This window comes from Lissotriton helveticus, chromosome 11 (assembly GCF_964261635.1).
Source record: "Lissotriton helveticus chromosome 11, aLisHel1.1, whole genome shotgun sequence".
Taxonomy (NCBI): domain Eukaryota; kingdom Metazoa; phylum Chordata; class Amphibia; order Caudata; family Salamandridae; genus Lissotriton; species Lissotriton helveticus.
Window position 1 is genome coordinate 36,983,523 of NC_136072.1, and position 22,133 is coordinate 37,005,655.

Here is a 22,133-nt window from a genome sequence, read left to right on the forward strand (position 1 = left end):
TTTTTCATTGAATTTAAATGTGCCATAAACCAATCTTATCTGGTTTTGAATTCAAATAACCGCATGTGTAGAGAATCAAAGTGCAAGCATGACTTTGTGTTCAGCAATTTTACAACTAAAGAGGTATTCTCACGAAAAGTATAATAACGAAATCATTATAGAACGTTTCTGCTGAGAAAACCAGCTTACCAAAAAGAATTCTTTCTAACTCAACACAGTCAGCAGAACAAATAATTTAAAAGTTAAAACTCCATAAGTGGTGAGGGGACCATTTCAGTAAAGGGGCTTGCAGATGTGGATTACCAGACTGAGTTCAAATATACTAGCATGGAAGGTGTGTATGCATTCATGTATTTGAAATTGAACAATATATTCCTACACTTAGTCATTTGTGGTCATTCACTTAGATCGATAGATTCACATGTTGGGAAAGCATGAAAATGCGCTTCTGAAATGATTGTGATCACTTTAGTTTCCAGGAAAGAAACATAGAAAACACATCTTTTTGTATATTTCAATGATGCCTAAATTTTATAAAAACGTAGAAGATAGTTTTCATTTGAGCTTTTCCTCACATATCTTCATGTAAAACTTTCAATATAGGAAATATTATTTGTGGTTAAACATTATTCTTTTGATTTCTCCAGAAAATCGATTGCTAATGTACAATAATCAGTCACACTACAGGGACTATATTAGAATACCTGAGAAATCAGTGACTTTCTAAGACAAGCATGAATTTCTCTATTGAAATGCCATCAAATAGTTTAGACTCAAAGCCTAAGCAGAACTTTGCTTAAACAATTCCAGTTTGGTGGGTCCTTTCAATATTTGTTGTACAGCATTTTAACTGGGAATGTACTTGTGGATAGATTTCAAAAATTGAAAACCTCAAATCAGCATACAAATAGCACCTATTTTATCTCTTATTTTGAGAAGATGATATTGCAATGTCGCTGCTTCTTGAAGTTGGATTATCCTCAGCAGTTACAGGTATATAGGCAGCTAACACTGGCATTTAAAGCCATTTATAATTGTGTTATTAATATTAATAATGGCACATCTATCAAAATATCAATAGTTTACATATAAGATGCTCACCTGTGTATTGCGATAATACACTGTCTTGTCCAAGTACACCATTTCCACCCACAGCAGAGACTTTGAAGGTGTACAGGTTGCCAGGTATTAAATTTGTGATGGACACATTTTCATACATTGTTGTTACATTTGATTCTGGATTTCCTACAACTTGCACTAAATAGGAGCTTTTGTTGCCAGTCGGTGGAAGCCAGCTCAAAGAAATTGAATCAATGGTGATGTATGTCAAACTTAGATTGTTGGTTACATTGGGAACTGAAATACAAAAATAGAACGTGAAGTATCACTCAGTTAACCTTTTTACATATTTGTCAGAATTTTTTTTTACACCAGACAGAATACAGAAAAAACATTTTGAAGTAACCTGTCATTAGGAAGAATTGCCATGATAGATCTCTGATAGAGTGAGATAGTTCCTAACACTTTTGGAGCATTGATTTTGTATTCAAAAATTGAGAATTGTACTAAAGAATATAAATCCCCAGAAGAGCAATAAAAATGTTTCCCATGACATCTCTTCAGTTTTGATAACGTATTCACATCCCCCAACTGTGAGCAACTGTAACTTAGTCTAATTAATTCTAGAAATGTTTCCCAAAATGTATAACTGATTCTGTATTTAGGTATAGATGTAATTTATACATGCCTGACATTTAACTTGCCTTGCCAAATAGCTCTTAATCAGAAATGTTCTAATGTTGTTAAATCAACTGAGTACATATACATTGGTATTTCATGTATGATGGAATATTTCGATGAGATGGAATTATTTTCAATCAGTGAGTACAGATTGTTTCAAATGCTCCAGTTATTTTTTAAATATCTATTCTACTAAATCCCTGTATAGCTAGCAGTTTATGCACTTTATATGGCCTTCTATTTGTTCAAATGAACTCTTAGAATAATGAGTTCATGATTGTATCCATTTTAACTAGTTGACATATATTTTGATTTTGGTATCAGAGGGGGAATGATTTGATTTCAGATATTTCTGATCACTTGTTCTGAAAATACCTTTTGCTAGTCCTTTAAAACAAATTACAACTCTGTTACTTCATCGCAGATTAACTGTTATTGATGTTTTTCTCATAAATTGGAATTATATGATTCTTCATTTTTACTGATTTCTCAGAAGACAGCATGCAATAAATCTTTTCATTCAACAGGAAGTGACAAAATACTATAGATAAGTAATTACGAATATGTTTAAAATACATAGTCGTATTTAAATAATATTGTCACAGAAATCATTTGTCTTATGTCATAATTAGAAGAATACATGGTATTTGCAGGAGTATCCCAGGTTTATATTTAAAAATAATAATGAAACCAGTAAACAATGTTTTTTCATTGAATTTAAATGTGCCATAAACCAATCTTATCTGGTTTTGAATTCAAATAACCGCATGTGTAGAGAATCAAAGTGCAAGCATGACTTTGTGTTCAGCAATTTTACAACTAGAGAGGTATTCTCACGAAAAGTATATTAACGAAATCATTTTAGAACGTTTCTGCTGAGAAAACCAGCTTACCAAAAAGAATTCTTTTTTAACTCAACACAGTCAGCAGAACAAATAATTTAAAAGTTAAAACTCCATAAGTGGTGAGGGGACCATTTCAGTAAAGGGGCTTGCAGTTGTGGATTACCAGACTGAGTTCAAATATACTAGCATGGAAGGTGTGTATGCATTCATGTATTTGAAATTGAACAATATATTCCTACACTTAGTCATTTGTGGTCATTCACTTAGATCGATAGATTCACATGTTGGGAAAGCATGAAAATGCGCTTCTGAAATGATTGTGATCACTTTAGTTTCCAGGAAAGAAACATAGATAACACATCTTTTTGTATATTTCAATGATGCCTACATTTTATAAAAACGTAGAAGATAGTTTTCATTTGAGCTTTTCCTCACATATCTTCATGTAAAACTTTCAATATAGGAAATATTATTTGTGGTTAAACATTATTCTTTTGATTTCTCCAGAAAATCGATTGCTAATGTACAATAATCAGTCACACTACAGGGACTATATTAGAATACCTGAGAAATCAGTAACTTTCTAAGACAAGCATGAATTTCTCTATTGAAATGCCATCAAATAGTTTAGACTCAAAGCCTAAGCAGAACTTTGCTTAAACAATTCCAGTTTGGTGGGTCCTTTCAATATTTGTTGTACAGCATTTTAACTGGGAATGTACTTGTGGATAGATTTCAAAAATTGAAAACCTCAAATCAGCATACAAATAGCACCTATTTTATCTCTTATTTTGAGAAGATGATATTGCAATGTCGCTGCTTCTTGAAGTTGGATTATCCTCAGCAGTTACAGGTATATAGGCAGCTAATCCTGGCATTTAAAGCCATTTATAATTGTGTTATTAATATTAATAATGGCACAGCTATCAAAATATCCATAGTTTACATATAAGATGCTCACCTGTGTATTGCGATAATACACTGTCTTGTCCAAGTACACCATTTCCACCCACAGCAGAGACTTTGAAGGTGTACAGGTTGCCAGGTATTAAATTTGTGATGGACACATTTTCATACATTGTTGTTACATTTGATTCTGGATTTCCTAAAACTTGCACTAAATAGGAGCTTTTGTTGCCAGTCGGTGGAAGCCAGCTCAAAGAAATTGAATCAATGGTGATGTATGTCAAACTTAGATTGTTGGTTACATTGGGAACTGAAATACAAAAATAGAACGTGAAGTATCACTCAGTTAACCTTTTTACATATTTGTCAGAAATATTTTTTACACCAGACAGAATACAGAAAAAACATTTTGAAGTAACCTGTCATTAGTAAGAATTGCCATGATAGATCTCTAATAGAGTGAGATAGCTCCTAACACTTTTGGAGCATTAATTTTGTATTCAAAAATTGAGAATTGTACTAAAGAATATAAATCCCCAGAAGAGCAATAAAAATGTTTCCCATGACATCTCTTCAGTTTTGATAACGTATTCACATCCCCCAACTGTGAGCAACTGTAACTTAGTCTAATTAATTCTAGAAATGTTTCCCAAAATGTATAACTGATTCTGTATTTAGGTATAGATGTAATTTATACATGCCTGACATTTAACTTGCCTTGCCAAATAGCTCTTAATCAGAAATTTTCTAATGTTGTTAAATCAACTGAGTACATATACATTGGTATTTCATGTATGATGGAATATTTCGATGAGATGGAATTATTTTCAATCAGTGAGTACAGATTGTTTCAAATGCTCCAGTTATTTTTTAAATATCTATTCTACTAAATCCCTTTATAGCTAGCAGTTTATGCACTTTATATGGCCTTCGATTTGTTCAAATGAACTCTTAGAATAATGAGTTAATGATTGTATCCATTTTAACTAGTTGACATATATTTTGATTTTGGTATCAGAGGGGGAATGATTTGATTTCAGATATTTCTGATCACTTGTTCTGAAAATACATTTTGCTAGTCCTTTAAAACAAATTACAACTCTGTTACTTCATCGCAGATTAACTGTTATTGATGTTTTTCTCATGAATTGGAATTATATGATTCTTCATTTTTACTGATTTCTCAGAAGACAGCATGCAATAAATCTTTTCATTCAACAGGAAGTGACAAAATACTATAGATAAGTAATTACGAATATATTTAAAATACAGAGTCGTATTTAAATATTATTCTCACAGAAATCAATTGTCTTATGTCATAATTAGAAGAATACATGGTATTTGCAGGAGTATCCCAGGTTTATATTTAAAAATAATAATGAAACCAGTAAACAATGTTTTTTCCTTGAATTTAAATGTGCCATAAACCAATCTTATCTGGTTTTGAATTCAAATAACCACATGTGTAGAGAATCAAAGTGCAAGCATGACTTTGTGTTCAGCAATTTTACAACTAAAGAGGTATTCTCACGAAAAGTATAATAACGAAATCATTATAGAACGTTTCTGCTGAGAAAACCAGCTTACCAAAAAGAATTCTTTCTAACTCAACACAGTCAGCAGAACAAATAATTTAAAAGTTAAATCTCCATAAGTGGTGAGGGGACCATTTCAGTAAAGGGGCTTGCAGATGTGGATTACCAGACTGAGTTCAAATATACTAGCATGGAAGGTGTGTATGCATTCATGTATTTGAAATTGAACAATATATTCCTACACTTAGTCATTTGTGGTCATTCACTTAGATCGATAGATTCACATGTTGGGAAAGCATGAAAATGCGCTTCTGAAATGATTGTGATCACTTTAGTTTCCAGGAAAGAAACATAGAAAACACATCTTTTTGTATATTTCAATGATGCCTAAATTTTATAAAAACGTAGAAGATAGTTTTCATTTGAGCTTTTCCTCACATATCTTCATGTAAAACTTTCAATATAGGAAATATTATTTGTGGTTAAACATTATTCTTTGGATTTCTCCAGAAAATCGATTGCTAATGTACAATAATCAGTCACACTACAGGGACTATATTAGAATACCTGAGAAATCAGTAACTTTCTAAGACAAGCATGAATTTCTCTATTGAAATGCCATCAAATAGTTTAGACTCAAAGCCTAAGCAGAACTTTGCTTAAACAATTCCAGTTTGATGGGTCCTTTCAATATTTGTTGTACAGCATTTTAACTGGGAATGTACTTGTGGATAGATTTCAAAAATTGAAAACCTCAAATCAGCATACAAATAGCACCTATTTTATCTCTTATTTTGAGAAGATGATATTGCAATGTCGCTGCTTCTTGAAGTTGGATTATCCTCAGCAGTTACAGGTATATAGGCAGCTAACACTGGCATTTAAAGCCATTTATAATTGTGTTATTAATATTAATAATGGCACATCTATCAAAATATCAATAGTTTACATATAAGATGCTCACCTGTGTATTGCGATAATACACTGTCTTGTCCAAGTACACCATTTCCACCCACAGCAGAGACTTTGAAGGTGTACAGGTTGCCAGGTATTAAATTTGTGATGGACACATTTTCATACATTGTTGTTACATTTGATTCTGGATTTCCTACAACTTGCACTAAATAGGAGCTTTTGTTGCCAGTCGGTGGAAGCCAGCTCAAAGAAATTGAATCAATGGTGATGTATGTCAAACTTAGATTGTTGGTTACATTGGGAACTGAAATACAAAAATAGAACGTGAAGTATCACTCAGTTAACCTTTTTACATATTTGTCAGAAATATTTTTTACACCAGACAGAATACAGAAAAAACATTTTGAAGTAACCTGTCATTAGGAAGAATTGCCATGATAGATCTCTAATAGAGTGAGATAGTTCCTAACACTTTTGGAGCATTGATTTTGTATTCAAAAATTGAGAATTGTACTAAAGAATATAAATCCCCAGAAGAGCAATAAAAATGTTTCCCATGACATCTCTTCAGTTTTGATAACGTATTCACATCCCCCAACTGTGAGCAACTGTAACTTAGTCTAATTAATTCTAGAAATGTTTCCCAAAATGTATAACTGATTCTGTATTTAGGTATAGATGTAATTTATACATGCCTGACATTTAACTTGCCTTGCCAAATAGCTCTTAATCAGAAATGTTCTAATGTTGTTAAATCAACTGAGTACATATACATTGGTATTTCATGTATGATGGAATATTTCGATGAGATGGAATTATTTTCAATCAGTGAGTACAGATTGTTTCAAATGCTCCAGTTATTTTTTAAATATCTATTCTACTAAATCCCTTTATAGCTAGCAGTTTATGCACTTTATATGGCCTTCGATTTGTTCAAATGAACTCTTAGAATAATGAGTTAATGATTGTATCCATTTTAACTAGTTGACATATATTTTGATTTTGGTATCAGAGGGGGAATGATTTGATTTCAGATATTTCTGATCACTTGTTCTGAAAATACATTTTGCTAGTCCTTTAAAACAAATTACAACTCTGTTACTTCATCGCAGATTAACTGTTATTGATGTTTTTCTCATAAATTGGAATTATATGATTCTTCATTTTTACTGATTTCTCAGAAGACAGCATGCAATAAATCTTTTCATTCAACAGGAAGTGACAAAATACTATAGATAAGTAATTACGAATATATTTAAAATACATAGTCGTATTTAAATATTATTCTCACAGAAATCATTTGTCTTATGTCATAATTAGAAGAATACATGGTATTTGCAGGAGTATCCCAGGTTTATATTTAAAAATAATAATGAAACCAGTAAACAATGTTTTTTCATTGAATTTAAATGTGCCATAAACCAATCTTATCTGGTTTTGAATTCAAATAACCGCATGTGTAGAGAATCAAAGTGCAAGCATGACTTTGTGTTCAGCAATTTTACAACTAAAGAGGTATTCTCATGAAAAGTATAATAACGAAATCATTATAGAACGTTTCTGCTGAGAAAACCAGCTTACCAAAAGAATTCTTTCTAACTCAACACAGTCAGCAGAACAAATAATTTAAAAGTTAAATCTCCATAAGTGGTGAGGGGACCATTTCAGTAAAGGGGCTTGCAGATGTGGATTACCAGACTGAGTTCAAATATACTAGCATGGAAGGTGTGTATGCATTCATGTATTTGAAATTGAACAATATATTCCTACACTTAGTCATTTGTGGTCATTCACTTAGATCGATAGATTCACATGTTGGGAAAGCATGAAAATGCGCTTCTGAAATGATTGTGATCACTTTAGTTTCCAGGAAAGAAACATAGAAAACACATCTTTTTGTATATTTCAATGATGCCTAAATTTTATAAAAACGTAGAAGATAGTTTTCATTTGAGCTTTTCCTCACATATCTTCATGTAAAACTTTCAATATAGGAAATATTATTTGTGGTTAAACATTATTCTTTTGATTTCTCCAGAAAATCGATTGCTAATGTACAATAATCAGTCACACTACAGGGACATTATTAGAATACCTGAGAAATCAGTAACTTTCTAAGACAAGCATGAATTTCTCTATTGAAATGCCATCAAATAGTTTAGACTCAAAGCCTAAGCAGAACTTTGCTTAAACAATTCCAGTTTGGTGGGTCCTTTCAATATTTGTTGTACAGCATTTTAACTGGGAATGTACTTGTGGATAGATTTCAAAAATTGAAAACCTCAAATCAGCATACAAATAGCACCTATTTTATCTCTTATTTTGAGAAGATGATATTGCAATGTCGCTGCTTCTTGAAGTTGGATTATCCTCAGCAGTTACAGGTATATAGGCAGCTAATCCTGGCATTTAAAGCCATTTATAATTGTGTTATTAATATTAATAATGGCACAGCTATCAAAATATCCATAGTTTACATATAAGATGCTCACCTGTGTATTGCGATAATACACTGTCTTGTCCAAGTACACCATTTCCACCCACAGCAGAGACTTTGAAGGTGTACAGGTTGCCAGGTATTAAATTTGTGATGGACACATTTTCATACATTGTTGTTACATTTGATTCTGGATTTCCTAAAACTTGCACTAAATAGGAGCTTTTGTTGCCAGTCGGTGGAAGCCAGCTCAAAGAAATTGAATCAATGGTGATGTATGTCAAACTGAGATTGTTGGTTACATTGGGAACTGAAATACAAAAATAGAACGTGAAGTATCACTCAGTTAACCTTTTTACATATTTGTCAGAAATATTTTTTACACCAGACAGAATACAGAAAAAACATTTTGAAGTAACCTGTCATTAGTAAGAATTGCCATGATAGATCTCTAATAGAGTGAGATAGCTCCTAACACTTTTGGAGCATTGATTTTGTATTCAAAAATTGAGAATTGTACTAAAGAATATAAATCCCCAGAAGAGCAATAAAAATGTTTCCCATGACATCTCTTCAGTTTTGATAATGTATTCACATCCCCCAACTGTGAGCAACTGTAACTTAGTCTAATTAATTCTAGAAATGTTTCCCAAAATGTATAACTGATTCTGTATTTAGGTATAGATGTAATTTATACATGCCTGACATTTAACTTGCCTTGCCAAATAGCTCTTAATCAGAAATTTTCTAATGTTGTTAAATCAACTGAGTACATATACATTGGTATTTCATGTATGATGGAATATTTCGATGAGATGGAATTATTTTCAATCAGTGAGTACAGATTGTTTCAAATGCTCCAGTTATTTTTTAAATATCTATTCTACTAAATCCCTTTATAGCTAGCAGTTTATGCACTTTATATGGCCTTCGATTTGTTCAAATGAACTCTTAGAATAATGAGTTAATGATTGTATCCATTTTAACTAGTTGACATATATTTTGATTTTGGTATCAGAGGGGGAATGATTTGATTTCAGATATTTCTGATCACTTGTTCTGAAAATACATTTTGCTAGTCCTTTAAAACAAATTACAACTCTGTTACTTCATCGCAGATTAACTGTTATTGATGTTTTTCTCATAAATTGGAATTATATGATTCTTCATTTTTACTGATTTCTCAGAAGACAGCATGCAATAAATCTTTTCATTCAACAGGAAGTGACAAAATACTATAGATAAGTAATTACGAATATATTTAAAATACATAGTCGTATTTAAATATTATTCTCACAGAAATCATTTGTCTTAAGTCATAATTAGAAGAATACATGGTATTTGCAGGATTATCCCAGGTTTATATTTAAAAATACTAATTAAACCAGTAAACAATGTTTTTTCATTGAATTTAAATGTGCCATAAACCAATCTTATCTGGTTTTGAATTCAAATAACCGCATGTGTAGAGAATCAAAGTGCAAGCATGACTTTGTGTTCAGCAATTTTACAACTAAAGAGGTATTCTCACGAAAAGTATAATAACGAAATCATTATAGAACGTTTCTGCTGAGAAAACCAGCTTACCAAAAAGAATTCTTTCTAACTCAACACAGTCAGCAGAACAAATAATTTAAAAGTTAAAACTCCATAAGTGGTGAGGGGACCATTTCAGTAAAGGGGCTTGCAGATGTGGATTACCAGACTGAGTTCAAATATACTAGCATGGAAGGTGTGTATGCATTCATGTATTTGAAATTGAACAATATATTCCTACACTTAGTCATTTGTGGTCATTCACTTAGATCGATAGATTCACATGTTGGGAAAGCATGAAAATGCGCTTCTGAAATGATTGTGATCACTTTAGTTTCCAGGAAAGAAACATAGAAAACACATCTTTTTGTATATTTCAATGATGCCTAAATTTTATAAAAACGTAGAAGATAGTTTTCATTTGAGCTTTTCCTCACATATCTTCATGTAAAACTTTCAATATAGGAAATATTATTTGTGGTTAAACATTATTCTTTTGATTTCTCCAGAAAATCGATTGCTAATGTACAATAATCAGTCACACTACAGGGACTATATTAGAATACCTGAGAAATCAGTAACTTTCTAAGACAAGCATGAATTTCTCTATTGAAATGCCATCAAATAGTTTAGACTCAAAGCCTAAGCAGAGCTTTGCTTAAACAATTCCAGTTTGGTGGGTCCTTTCAATATTTGTTGTACAGCATTTTAACTGGGAATGTACTTGTGGATAGATTTCAAAAATTGAAAACCTCAAATCAGCATACAAATAGCACCTATTTTATCTCTTATTTTGAGAAGATGATATTGCAATGTCGCTGCTTCTTGAAGTTGGATTATCCTCAGCAGTTACAGGTATATAGACAGCTAACACTGGCATTTAAAGCCATTTATAGTTGTGTTATTAATATTAATAATGGCACATCTATCAAAATATCAATAGTTTACATATAAGATGCTCACCTGTGTATTGCGATAATACACTGTCTTCTCCAAGTACACCATTTCCACCCACAGCAGAGACTTTGAAGGTGTACAGGTTGCCAGGTATTACATTTGTGATGGACACATTTTCATACATTGTTGTTACATTTGATTCTGGATTTCCTACAACTTGCACTAAATAGGAGCTTTTGTTGCCAGTCGGTGGAAGCCAGCTCAAAGAAATTGAATCAATGGTGATGTATGTCAAACTTAGATTGTTGGTTACATTGGGAACTGAAATACAAAAATAGAACGTGAAGTATCACTCAGTTAACCTTTTTACATATTTGTCAGATATATTTTTTACACCAGACAGAATATAGAAAAAACATTTTGAAGTAACCAGTCATTAGGAAGAATTGCCATGATAGATCTCTAATAGAGTGAGATAGTTCCTAACACTTTTGGAGCATTGATTTTGTATTCAAAAATTGAGAATTGTACTAAAGAATATAAATCCCCAGAAGAGCAATAAAAATGTTTCCCATGACATCTCTTCAGTTTTGATAACGTATTCACATCCCCCAACTGTGAGCAACTGTAACTTAGTCTAATTAATTCTAGAAATGTTTCCCAAAATGTATAACTGATTCTGTATTTAGGTATAGATGTAATTTATACATGCCTGACATTTAACTTGCCTTGCCAAATAGCTCTTAATCAGAAATGTTCTAATGTTGTTAAATCAACTGAGTACATATACATTGGTATTTCATGTATGATGGAATATTTCGATGAGATGGAATTATTTTCAATCAGTGAGTATGGCCTTCGATTTGTTCAAATGAACTCTTAGAATAATGAGTTAATGATTGTATCCATTTTAACTAGTTGACATATATTTTGATTTTGGTATCAGAGGGGGAATGATTTGATTTCAGATATTTCTGATCACTTGTTCTGAAAATACATTTTGCTAGTCCTTTAAAACAAATTACAACTCTGTTACTTCATCGCAGATTAACTGTTATTGATGTTTTTCTCATAAATTGGAATTATATGATTCTTCATTTTTACTGATTTCTCAGAAGACAGCATGCAATAAATCTTTTCATTCAACAGGAAGTGACAAAATACTATAGATAAGTAATTACGAATATATTTAAAATACATAGTCGTATTTAAATATTATTCTCACAGAAATCATTTGTCTTATGTCATAATTAGAAGAATACATGGTATTTGCAGGATTATCCCAGGTTTATATTTAAAAATACTAATTAAACCAGTAAACAATGTTTTTTCATTGAATTTAAATGTGCCATAAACCAATCTTATCTGGTTTTGAATTCAAATAACCGCATGTGTAGAGAATCAAAGTGCAAGCATGACTTTGTGTTCAGCAATTTTACAACTAAAGAGGTATTCTCACGAAAAGTATAATAACGAAATCATTATAGAACGTTTCTGCTGAGAAAACCAGCTTACCAAAAAGAATTCTTTCTAACTCAACACAGTCAGCAGAACAAATAATTTAAAAGTTAAAACTCCATAAGTGGTGAGGGGACCATTTCAGTAAAGGGGCTTGCAGATGTGGATTACCAGACTGAGTTCAAATATACTAGCATGGAAGGTGTGTATGCATTCATGTATTTGAAATTGAACAATATATTCCTACACTTAGTCATTTGTGGTCATTCACTTAGATCGATAGATTCACATGTTGGGAAAGCATGAAAATGCGCTTCTGAAATGATTGTGATCACTTTAGTTTCCAGGAAAGAAACATAGAAAACACATCTTTTTGTATATTTCAATGATGCCTAAATTTTATAAAAACGTAGAAGATAGTTTTCATTTGAGCTTTTCCTCACATATCTTCATGTAAAACTTTCAATATAGGAAATATTATTTGTGGTTAAACATTATTCTTTTGATTTCTCCAGAAAATCGATTGCTAATGTACAATAATCAGTCACACTACAGGGACTATATTAGAATACCTGAGAAATCAGTAACTTTCTAAGACAAGCATGAATTTCTCTATTGAAATGCCATCAAATAGTTTAGACTCAAAGCCTAAGCAGAGCTTTGCTTAAACAATTCCAGTTTGGTGGGTCCTTTCAATATTTGTTGTACAGCATTTTAACTGGGAATGTACTTGTGGATAGATTTCAAAAATTGAAAACCTCAAATCAGCATACAAATAGCACCTATTTTATCTCTTATTTTGAGAAGATGATATTGCAATGTCGCTGCTTCTTGAAGTTGGATTATCCTCAGCAGTTACAGGTATATAGGCAGCTAACACTGGCATTTAAAGCCATTTATAGTTGTGTTATTAATATTAATAATGGCACATCTATCAAAATATCAATAGTTTACATATAAGATGCTCACCTGTGTATTGCGATAATACACTGTCTTCTCCAAGTACACCATTTCCACCCACAGCAGAGACTTTGAAGGTGTACAGGTTGCCAGGTATTACATTTGTGATGGACACATTTTCATACATTGTTGTTACATTTGATTCTGGATTTCCTACAACTTGCACTAAATAGGAGCTTTTGTTGCCAGTCGGTGGAAGCCAGCTCAAAGAAATTGAATCAATGGTGATGTATGTCAAACTTAGATTGTTGGTTACATTGGGAACTGAAATACAAAAATAGAACGTGAAGTATCACTCAGTTAACCTTTTTACATATTTGTCAGATATATTTTTTACACCAGACAGAATATAGAAAAAACATTTTGAAGTAACCAGTCATTAGGAAGAATTGCCATGATAGATCTCTAATAGAGTGAGATAGTTCCTAACACTTTTGGAGCATTGATTTTGTATTCAAAAATTGAGAATTGTACTAAAGAATATAAATCCCCAGAAGAGCAATAAAAATGTTTCCCATGACATCTCTTCAGTTTTGATAACGTATTCACATCCCCCAACTGTGAGCAACTGTAACTTAGTCTAATTAATTCTAGAAATGTTTCCCAAAATGTATAACTGATTCTGTATTTAGGTATAGATGTAATTTATACATGCCTGACATTTAACTTGCCTTGCCAAATAGCTCTTAATCAGAAATGTTCTAATGTTGTTAAATCAACTGAGTACATATACATTGGTATTTCATGTATGATGGAATATTTCGATGAGATGGAATTATTTTCAATCAGTGAGTATGGCCTTCGATTTGTTCAAATGAACTCTTAGAATAATGAGTTAATGATTGTATCCATTTTAACTAGTTGACATATATTTTGATTTTGGTATCAGAGGGGGAATGATTTGATTTCAGATATTTCTGATCACTTGTTCTGAAAATACATTTTGCTAGTCCTTTAAAACAAATTACAACTCTGTTACTTCATCGCAGATTAACTGTTATTGATGTTTTTCTCATAAATTGGAATTATATGATTCTTCATTTTTACTGATTTCTCAGAAGACAGCATGCAATAAATCTTTTCATTCAACAGGAAGTGACAAAATACTATAGATAAGTAATTACGAAATATTTAAAATACATAGTCGTATTTAAATATTATTCTCACAGAAATCATTTGTCTTATGTCATAATTAGAAGAATACATGGTATTTGCAGGAGTATCCCAGGTTTATATTTAAAAATAATAATGAAACCAGTAAACAATGTTTTTTCATTGAATTTAAATGTGCCATAAACCAATCTTATCTGGTTTTGAATTCAAATAACCGCATGTGTAGAGAATCAAAGTGCAAGCATGACTTTGTGTTCAGCAATTTTACAACTAAAGAGGTATTCTCACGAAAAGTATAATAACGAAATCATTATAGAACGTTTCTGCTGAGAAAACCAGCTTACCAAAAGAATTCTTTCTAACTCAACACAGTCAGCAGAACAAATAATTTAAAAGTTAAATCTCCATAAGTGGTGAGGGGACCATTTCAGTAAAGGGGCTTGCAGATGTGGATTACCAGACTGAGTTCAAATATACTAGCATGGAAGGTGTGTATGCATTCATGTATTTGAAATTGAACAATATATTCCTACACTTAGTCATTTGTGGTCATTCACTTAGATCGATAGATTCACATGTTGGGAAAGCATGAAAATGCGCTTCTGAAATGATTGTGATCACTTTAGTTTCCAGGAAAGAAACATAGAAAACACATCTTTTTGTATATTTCAATGATGCCTAAATTTTATAAAAACGTAGAAGATAGTTTTCATTTGAGCTTTTCCTCACATATCTTCATGTAAAACTTTCAATATAGGAAATATTATTTGTGGTTAATCATTATTCTTTTGATTTCTCCAGAAAATCGATTGCTAATGTACAATAATCAGTCACACTACAGGGACATTATTAGAATACCTGAGAAATCAGTAACTTTCTAAGACAAGCATGAATTTCTCTATTGAAATGCCATCAAATAGTTTAGACTCAAAGCCTAAGCAGAACTTTGCTTAAACAATTCCAGTTTGGTGGGTCCTTTCAATATTTGTTGTACAGCATTTTAACTGGGAATGTACTTGTGGATAGATTTCAAAAATTGAAAACCTCAAATCAGCATACAAATAGCACCTATTTTATCTCTTATCTTGAGAAGATGATATTGCAATGTCGCTGCTTCTTGAAGTTGGATTATCCTCAGCAGTTACAGGTATATAGGCAGCTAATCCTGGCATTTAAAGCCATTTATAATTGTGTTATTAATATTAATAATGGCACATCTATCAAAATATCCATAGTTTACATATAAGATGCTCACCTGTGTATTGCGATAATACACTGTCTTGTCCAAGTACACCATTTCCACCCACAGCAGAGACTTTGAAGGTGTACAGGTTGCCAGGTATTAAATTTGTGATGGACACATTTTCATACATTGTTGTTACATTTGATTCTGGATTTCCTAAAACTTGCACTAAATAGGAGCTTTTGTTGCCAGTCGGTGGAAGCCAGCTCAAAGAAATTGAATCAATGGTGATGTATGTCAAACTTAGATTGTTGGTTACATTGGGAACTGAAATACAAAAATAGAACGTGAAGTATCACTCAGTTAACCTTTTTACATATTTGTCAGAAATATTTTTTACACCAGACAGAATACAGAAAAAACATTTTGAAGTAACCTGTCATTAGTAAGAATTGCCATGATAGATCTCTAATAGAGTGAGATAGCTCCTAACACTTTTGGAGCATTGATTTTGTATTCAAAAATTGAGAATTGTACTAAAGAATATAAATCCCCAGAAGAGCAATAAAAATGTTTCCCATGACATCTCTTCAGTTTTGATAATGTATTCACATCCCCCAACTGTGAGCAACTGTAACTTAGTCTAATTAATTCTAGAAATGTTTCCCAAAATGTATAACTGATTCTGTATTTAGGTATAGATGTAATTTATACATGCCTGACATTTAACTTGCCTTGCCAAATAGCTCTTAATCAGAAATGTTCTAATGTTGTTAAATCAACTGAGTACATATACATTGGTATTTCATGTATGATGGAATATTTCGATGAGATGGAATTATTTTCAATCAGTGAGTACAGATTGTTTCAAATGCTCCAGTTATTTTTTAAATATCTATTCTACTAAATCCCTTTATAGCTAGCAGTTTATGCACTTTATATGGCCTTCGATTTGTTCAAATGAACTCTTAGAATAATGAGTTAATGATTGTATCCATTTTAACTAGTTGACATATATTTTGATTTTGGTATCAGAGGGGGAATGATTTGATTTCAGATATTTCTGATCACTTGTTCTGAAAATACATTTTGCTAGTCCTTTAAAACAAATTACAACTCTGTTACTTCATCGCAGATTAACTGTTATTGATGTTTTTCTCATAAATTGGAATTATATGATTCTTCATTTTTACTGATTTCTCAGAAGACAGCATGCAATAAATCTTTTCATTCAACAGGAAGTGACAAAATACTATAGATAAGTAATTACGAATATATTTAAAATACATAGTCGTATTTAAATATTATTCTCACAGAAATCATTTGTCTTATGTCATAATTAGAAGAATACATGGTATTTGCAGGAGTATCCCAGGTTTATATTTAAAAATAATAATGAAACCAGTAAACAATGTTTTTTCATTGAATTTAAATGTGCCATAAACCAATCTTATCTGGTTTTGAATTCAAATAACCGCATGTGTAGAGAATCAAAGTGCAAGCATGACTTTGTGTTCAGCAATTTTACAACTAAAGAGGTATTCTCACGAAAAGTATAATAACGAAATCATTATAGAACGTTTCTGCTGAGAAAACCAGCTTACCAAAAGAATTCTTTCTAACTCAACACAGTCAGCAGAACAAATAATTTAAAAGTTAAATCTCCATAAGTGGTGAGGGGACCATTTCAGTAAAGGGGCTTGCAGATGTGGATTACCAGACTGAGTTCAAATATACTAGCATGGAAGGTGTGTATGCATTCATGTATTTGAAATTGAACAATATATTCCTACACTTAGTCATTTGTGGTCATTCACTTAGATCGATAGATTCACATGTTGGGAAAGCATGAAAATGCGCTTCTGAAATGATTGTGATCACTTTATTTTCCAGGAAAGAAACATAGAAAACACATCTTTTTGTATATTTCAATGATGCCTAAATTTTATAAAAACGTAGAAGATAGTTTTCATTTGAGCTTTTCCTCACATATCTTCATGTAAAACTTTCAATATAGGAAATATTATTTGTGGTTAAACATTATTCTTTTGATTTCTCCAGAAAATCGATTGCTAATGTACAATAATCAGTCACACTACAGGGACATTATTAGAATACCTGAGAAATCAGTAACTTTCTAAGACAAGCATGAATTTCTCTATTGAAATGCCATCAAATAGTTTAGACTCAAAGCCTAAGCAGAACTTTGCTTAAACAATTCCAGTTTGGTGGGTCCTTTCAATATTTGTTGTACAGCATTTTAACTGGGAATGTACTTGTGGATAGATTTTCAAAAATTGAAAACCTCAAATCAGCATACAAATAGCACCTATTTTATCTCTTATTTTGAGAAGATGATATTGCAATGTCGCTGCTTCTTGAAGTTGGATTATCCTCAGCAGTTACAGGTATATAGGCAGCTAATCCTGGCATTTAAAGCCATTTATAATTGTGTTATTAATATTAATAATGGCACAGCTATCAAAATATCCATAGTTTACATATAAGATGCTCACCTGTGTATTGCGATAATACACTGTCTTGTCCAAGTACACCATTTCCACCCACAGCAGAGACTTTGAAGGTGTACAGGTTGCCAGGTATTAAATTTGTGATGGACACATTTTCATACATTGTTGTTACATTTGATTCTGGATTTCCTAAAACTTGCACTAAATAGGAGCTTTTGTTGCCAGTCGGTGGAAGCCAGCTCAAAGAAATTGAATCAATGGTGATGTATGTCAAACTTAGATTGTTGGTTACATTGGGAACTGAAATACAAAAATAGAACGTGAAGTATCACTCAGTTAACCTTTTTACATATTTGTCAGAAATATTTTTTACACCAGACAGAATACAGAAAAAACATTTTGAAGTAACCTGTCATTAGTAAGAATTGCCATGATAGATCTCTAATAGAGTGAGATAGCTCCTAACACTTTTGGAGCATTGATTTTGTATTCAAAAATTGAGAATTGTACTAAAGAATATAAATCCCCAGAAGAGCAATAAAAATGTTTCCCATGACATCTCTTCAGTTTTGATAACGTATTCACATCCCCCAACTGTGAGCAACTGTAACTTAGTCTAATTAATTCTAGAAATGTTTCCCAAAATGTATAACTGATTCTGTATTTAGGTATAGATGTAATTTATACATGCCTGACATTTAACTTGCCTTGCCAAATAGCTCTTAATCAGAAATTTTCTAATGTTGTTAAATCAACTGAGTACATATACATTGGTATTTCATGTATGATGGAATATTTCGATGAGATGGAATTATTTTCAATCAGTGAGTACAGATTGTTTCAAATGCTCCAGTTATTTTTTAAATATCTATTCTACTAAATCCCTTTATAGCTAGCAGTTTATGCACTTTATATGGCCTTCGATTTGTTCAAATGAACTCTTAGAATAATGAGTTAATGATTGTATCCATTTTAACTAGTTGACATATATTTTGATTTTGGTATCAGAGGGGGAATGATTTGATTTCAGATATTTCTGATCACTTGTTCTGAAAATACATTTTGCTAGTCCTTTAAAACAAATTACAACTCTGTTACTTCATCGCAGATTAACTGTTATTGATGTTTTTCTCATAAATTGGAATTATATGATTCTTCATTTTTACTGATTTCTCAGAAGACAGCATGCAATAAATCTTTTCATTCAACAGGAAGTGACAAAATACTATAGATAAGTAATTACGAATATATTTAAAATACATAGTCGTATTTAAATATTATTCTCACAGAAATCATTTGTCTTATGTCATCATTAGAAGAATACATGGTATTTGCAGGATTATCCCAGGTTTATATTTAAAAATACTAATTAAACCAGTAAACAATGTTTTTTCAATGAATTTAAATGTGCCATAAACCAATCTTATCTTGTTTTGAATTCAAATAACCGCATGTGTAGAGAATCAAAGTGCAAGCATGACTTTGTGTTCAGCAATTTTACAACTAAAGAGGTATTCTCACGAAAAGTATAATAACGAAATCATTATAGAACGTTTCTGCTGAGAAAACCAGCTTACCAAAAAGAATTATTTCTAACTCAACACAGTCAGCAGAACAAATAATTTAAAAGTTAAAACTCCATAAGTGGTGAGGGGACCATTTCAGTAAAGGGGCTTGCAGATGTGGATTACCAGACTGAGTTCAAATATACTAGCATGGAAGGTGTGTATGCATTCATGTATTTGAAATTGAACAATATATTCCTACACTTAGTCATTTGTGGTCATTCACTTAGATCGATAGATTCACATGTTGGGAAAGCATGAAAATGCGCTTCTGAAATGATTGTGATCACTTTAGTTTCCAGGAAAGAAACATAGAAAACACATCTTTTTGTATATTTCAATGATGCCTAAATTTTATAAAAACGTAGAAGATAGTTTTCATTTGAGCTTTTCCTCACATATCTTCATGTAAAACTTTCAATATAGGAAATATTATTTGTGGTTAAACATTATTCTTTTGATTTCTCCAGAAAATCGATTGCTAATGTACAATAATCAGTCACACTACAGGGACTATATTAGAATACCTGAGAAATCAGTAACTTTCTAAGACAAGCATGAATTTCTCTATTGAAATGCCATCAAATAGTTTAGACTCAAAGCCTAAGCAGAACTTTGCTTAAACAATTCCAGTTTGGTGGGTCCTTTCAATATTTGTTGTACAGCATTTTAACTGGGAATGTACTTGTGGATAGATTTCAAAAATTGAAAACCTCAAATCAGCATACAAATAGCACCTATTTTATCTCTTATTTTGAGAAGATGATATTGCAATGTCGCTGCTTCTTGAAGTTGGATTATCCTCAGCAGTTACAGGTATATAGGCAGCTAACACTGGCATTTAAAGCCATTTATAATTGTGTTATTAATATTAATAATGGCACATCTATCAAAATATCAATAGTTTACATATAAGATGCTCACCTGTGTATTGCGATAATACACTGTCTTGTCCAAGTACACCATTTCCACCCACAGCAGAGACTTTGAAGGTGTACAGGTTGCCAGGTATTAAATTTGTGATGGACACATTTTCATACATTGTTGTTACATTTGATTCTGGATTTCCTACAACTTGTACTAAATAGGAGCTTTTGTTGCCAGTCGGTGGAAGCCAGCTCAAAGAAATTGAATCAATGGTGATGTATGTCAAACTTAGATTGTTGGTTACATTGGGAACTGAAATACAAAAATAGAACGTGAAGTATCACTCAGTTAACCTTTTTACATATTTGTCAGAAATATTTTTTACACCAGACAGAATACAGAAAAAACATTTTGAAGTAACCTGTCATTAGGAAGAATTGCCATGATAGATCTCTAATAGAGTGAGATAGTTCCTAACACTTTTGGAGCATTGATTTTGTATTCAAAAATTGAGAATTGTACTAAAGAATATAAATCCCCAGAAGAGCAATAAAAATGTTTCCCATGACATCTCTTCAGTTTTGATAACGTATTCACATCCCCCAACTGTGAGCAACTGTAACTTAGTCTAATTAATTCTAGAAATGTTTCCCAAAATGTATAACTGATTCTGTATTTAGGTATAGATGTAATTTATACATGCCTGACATTTAACTTGCCTTGCCAAATAGCTCTTAATCAGAAATGTTCTAATGTTGTTAAATCAACTGAGTACATATACATTGGTATTTCATGTATGATGGAATATTTCGATGAGATGGAATTATTTTCAATCAGTGAGTACAGATTGTTTCAAATGCTCCAGTTATTTTTTAAATATCTATTCTACTAAATCCCTTTATAGCTAGCAGTTTATGCACTTTATATGGCCTTCGATTTGTTCAAATGAACTCTTAGAATAATGAGTTAATGATTGTATCCATTTTAACTAGTTGACATATATTTTGATTTTGGTATCAGAGGGGGAATGATTTGATTTCAGATATTTCTGATCACTTGTTCTGAAAATACATTTTGCTAGTCCTTTAAAACAAATTACAACTCTGTTACTTCATCGCAGATTAACTGTTATTGATGTTTTTCTCATAAATTGGAATTATATGATTCTTCATTTTTACTGATTTCTCAGAAGACAGCATGCAATAAATCTTTTCATTCAACAGGAAGTGACAAAATACTATAGATAAGTAATTACGAATATATTTAAAATACATAGTCGTATTTAAATATTATTCTCACAGAAATCATTTGTCTTATGTCATAATTAGAAGAATACATGGTATTTGCAGGAGTATCCCAGGTTTATATTTAAAAATAATAATGAAACCAGTAAACAATGTTTTTTCATTGAATTTAAATGTGCCATAAACCAATCTTATCTGGTTTTGAATTCAAATAACCGCATGTGTAGAGAATCAAAGTGCAAGCATGACTTTGTGTTCAGCAATTTTACAACTAAAGAGGTATTCTCACGAAAAGTATAATAACGAAATCATTATAGAACGTTTCTGCTGAGAAAACCAGCTTACCAAAAGAATTCTTTCTAACTCAACACAGTCAGCAGAACAAATAATTTAAAAGTTAAATCTCCATAAGTGGTGAGGGGACCATTTCAGTAAAGGGGCTTGCAGATGTGGATTACCAG

At 31.6% G+C, this 22,133-nt stretch overlaps 1 protein-coding gene across 1 annotated transcript in view; it reads right to left on the bottom strand.

Annotated features, from left to right (window-relative positions):
• LOC144792174 (tenascin-X-like) overlaps nt 1-22,133 on the bottom strand; it is a 92,852-nt gene that overhangs the window by 27,517 nt on the left and 43,202 nt on the right. Inside the window, exons 9-17 of the mRNA XM_078667075.1 lie at nt 20,486-20,740; nt 18,042-18,296; nt 15,598-15,852; nt 13,239-13,493; nt 10,878-11,132; nt 8,434-8,688; nt 5,991-6,245; nt 3,547-3,801; nt 1,102-1,356 (exon numbers count right to left, since the gene is read on the bottom strand). Of these exons, the coding sequence (XP_078523201.1) occupies nt 1,102-1,356; nt 3,547-3,801; nt 5,991-6,245; nt 8,434-8,688; nt 10,878-11,132; nt 13,239-13,493; nt 15,598-15,852; nt 18,042-18,296; nt 20,486-20,740 (2,295 nt within the window). The remainder of the gene's footprint in view (nt 1-1,101; nt 1,357-3,546; nt 3,802-5,990; nt 6,246-8,433; nt 8,689-10,877; nt 11,133-13,238; nt 13,494-15,597; nt 15,853-18,041; nt 18,297-20,485; nt 20,741-22,133) is intronic.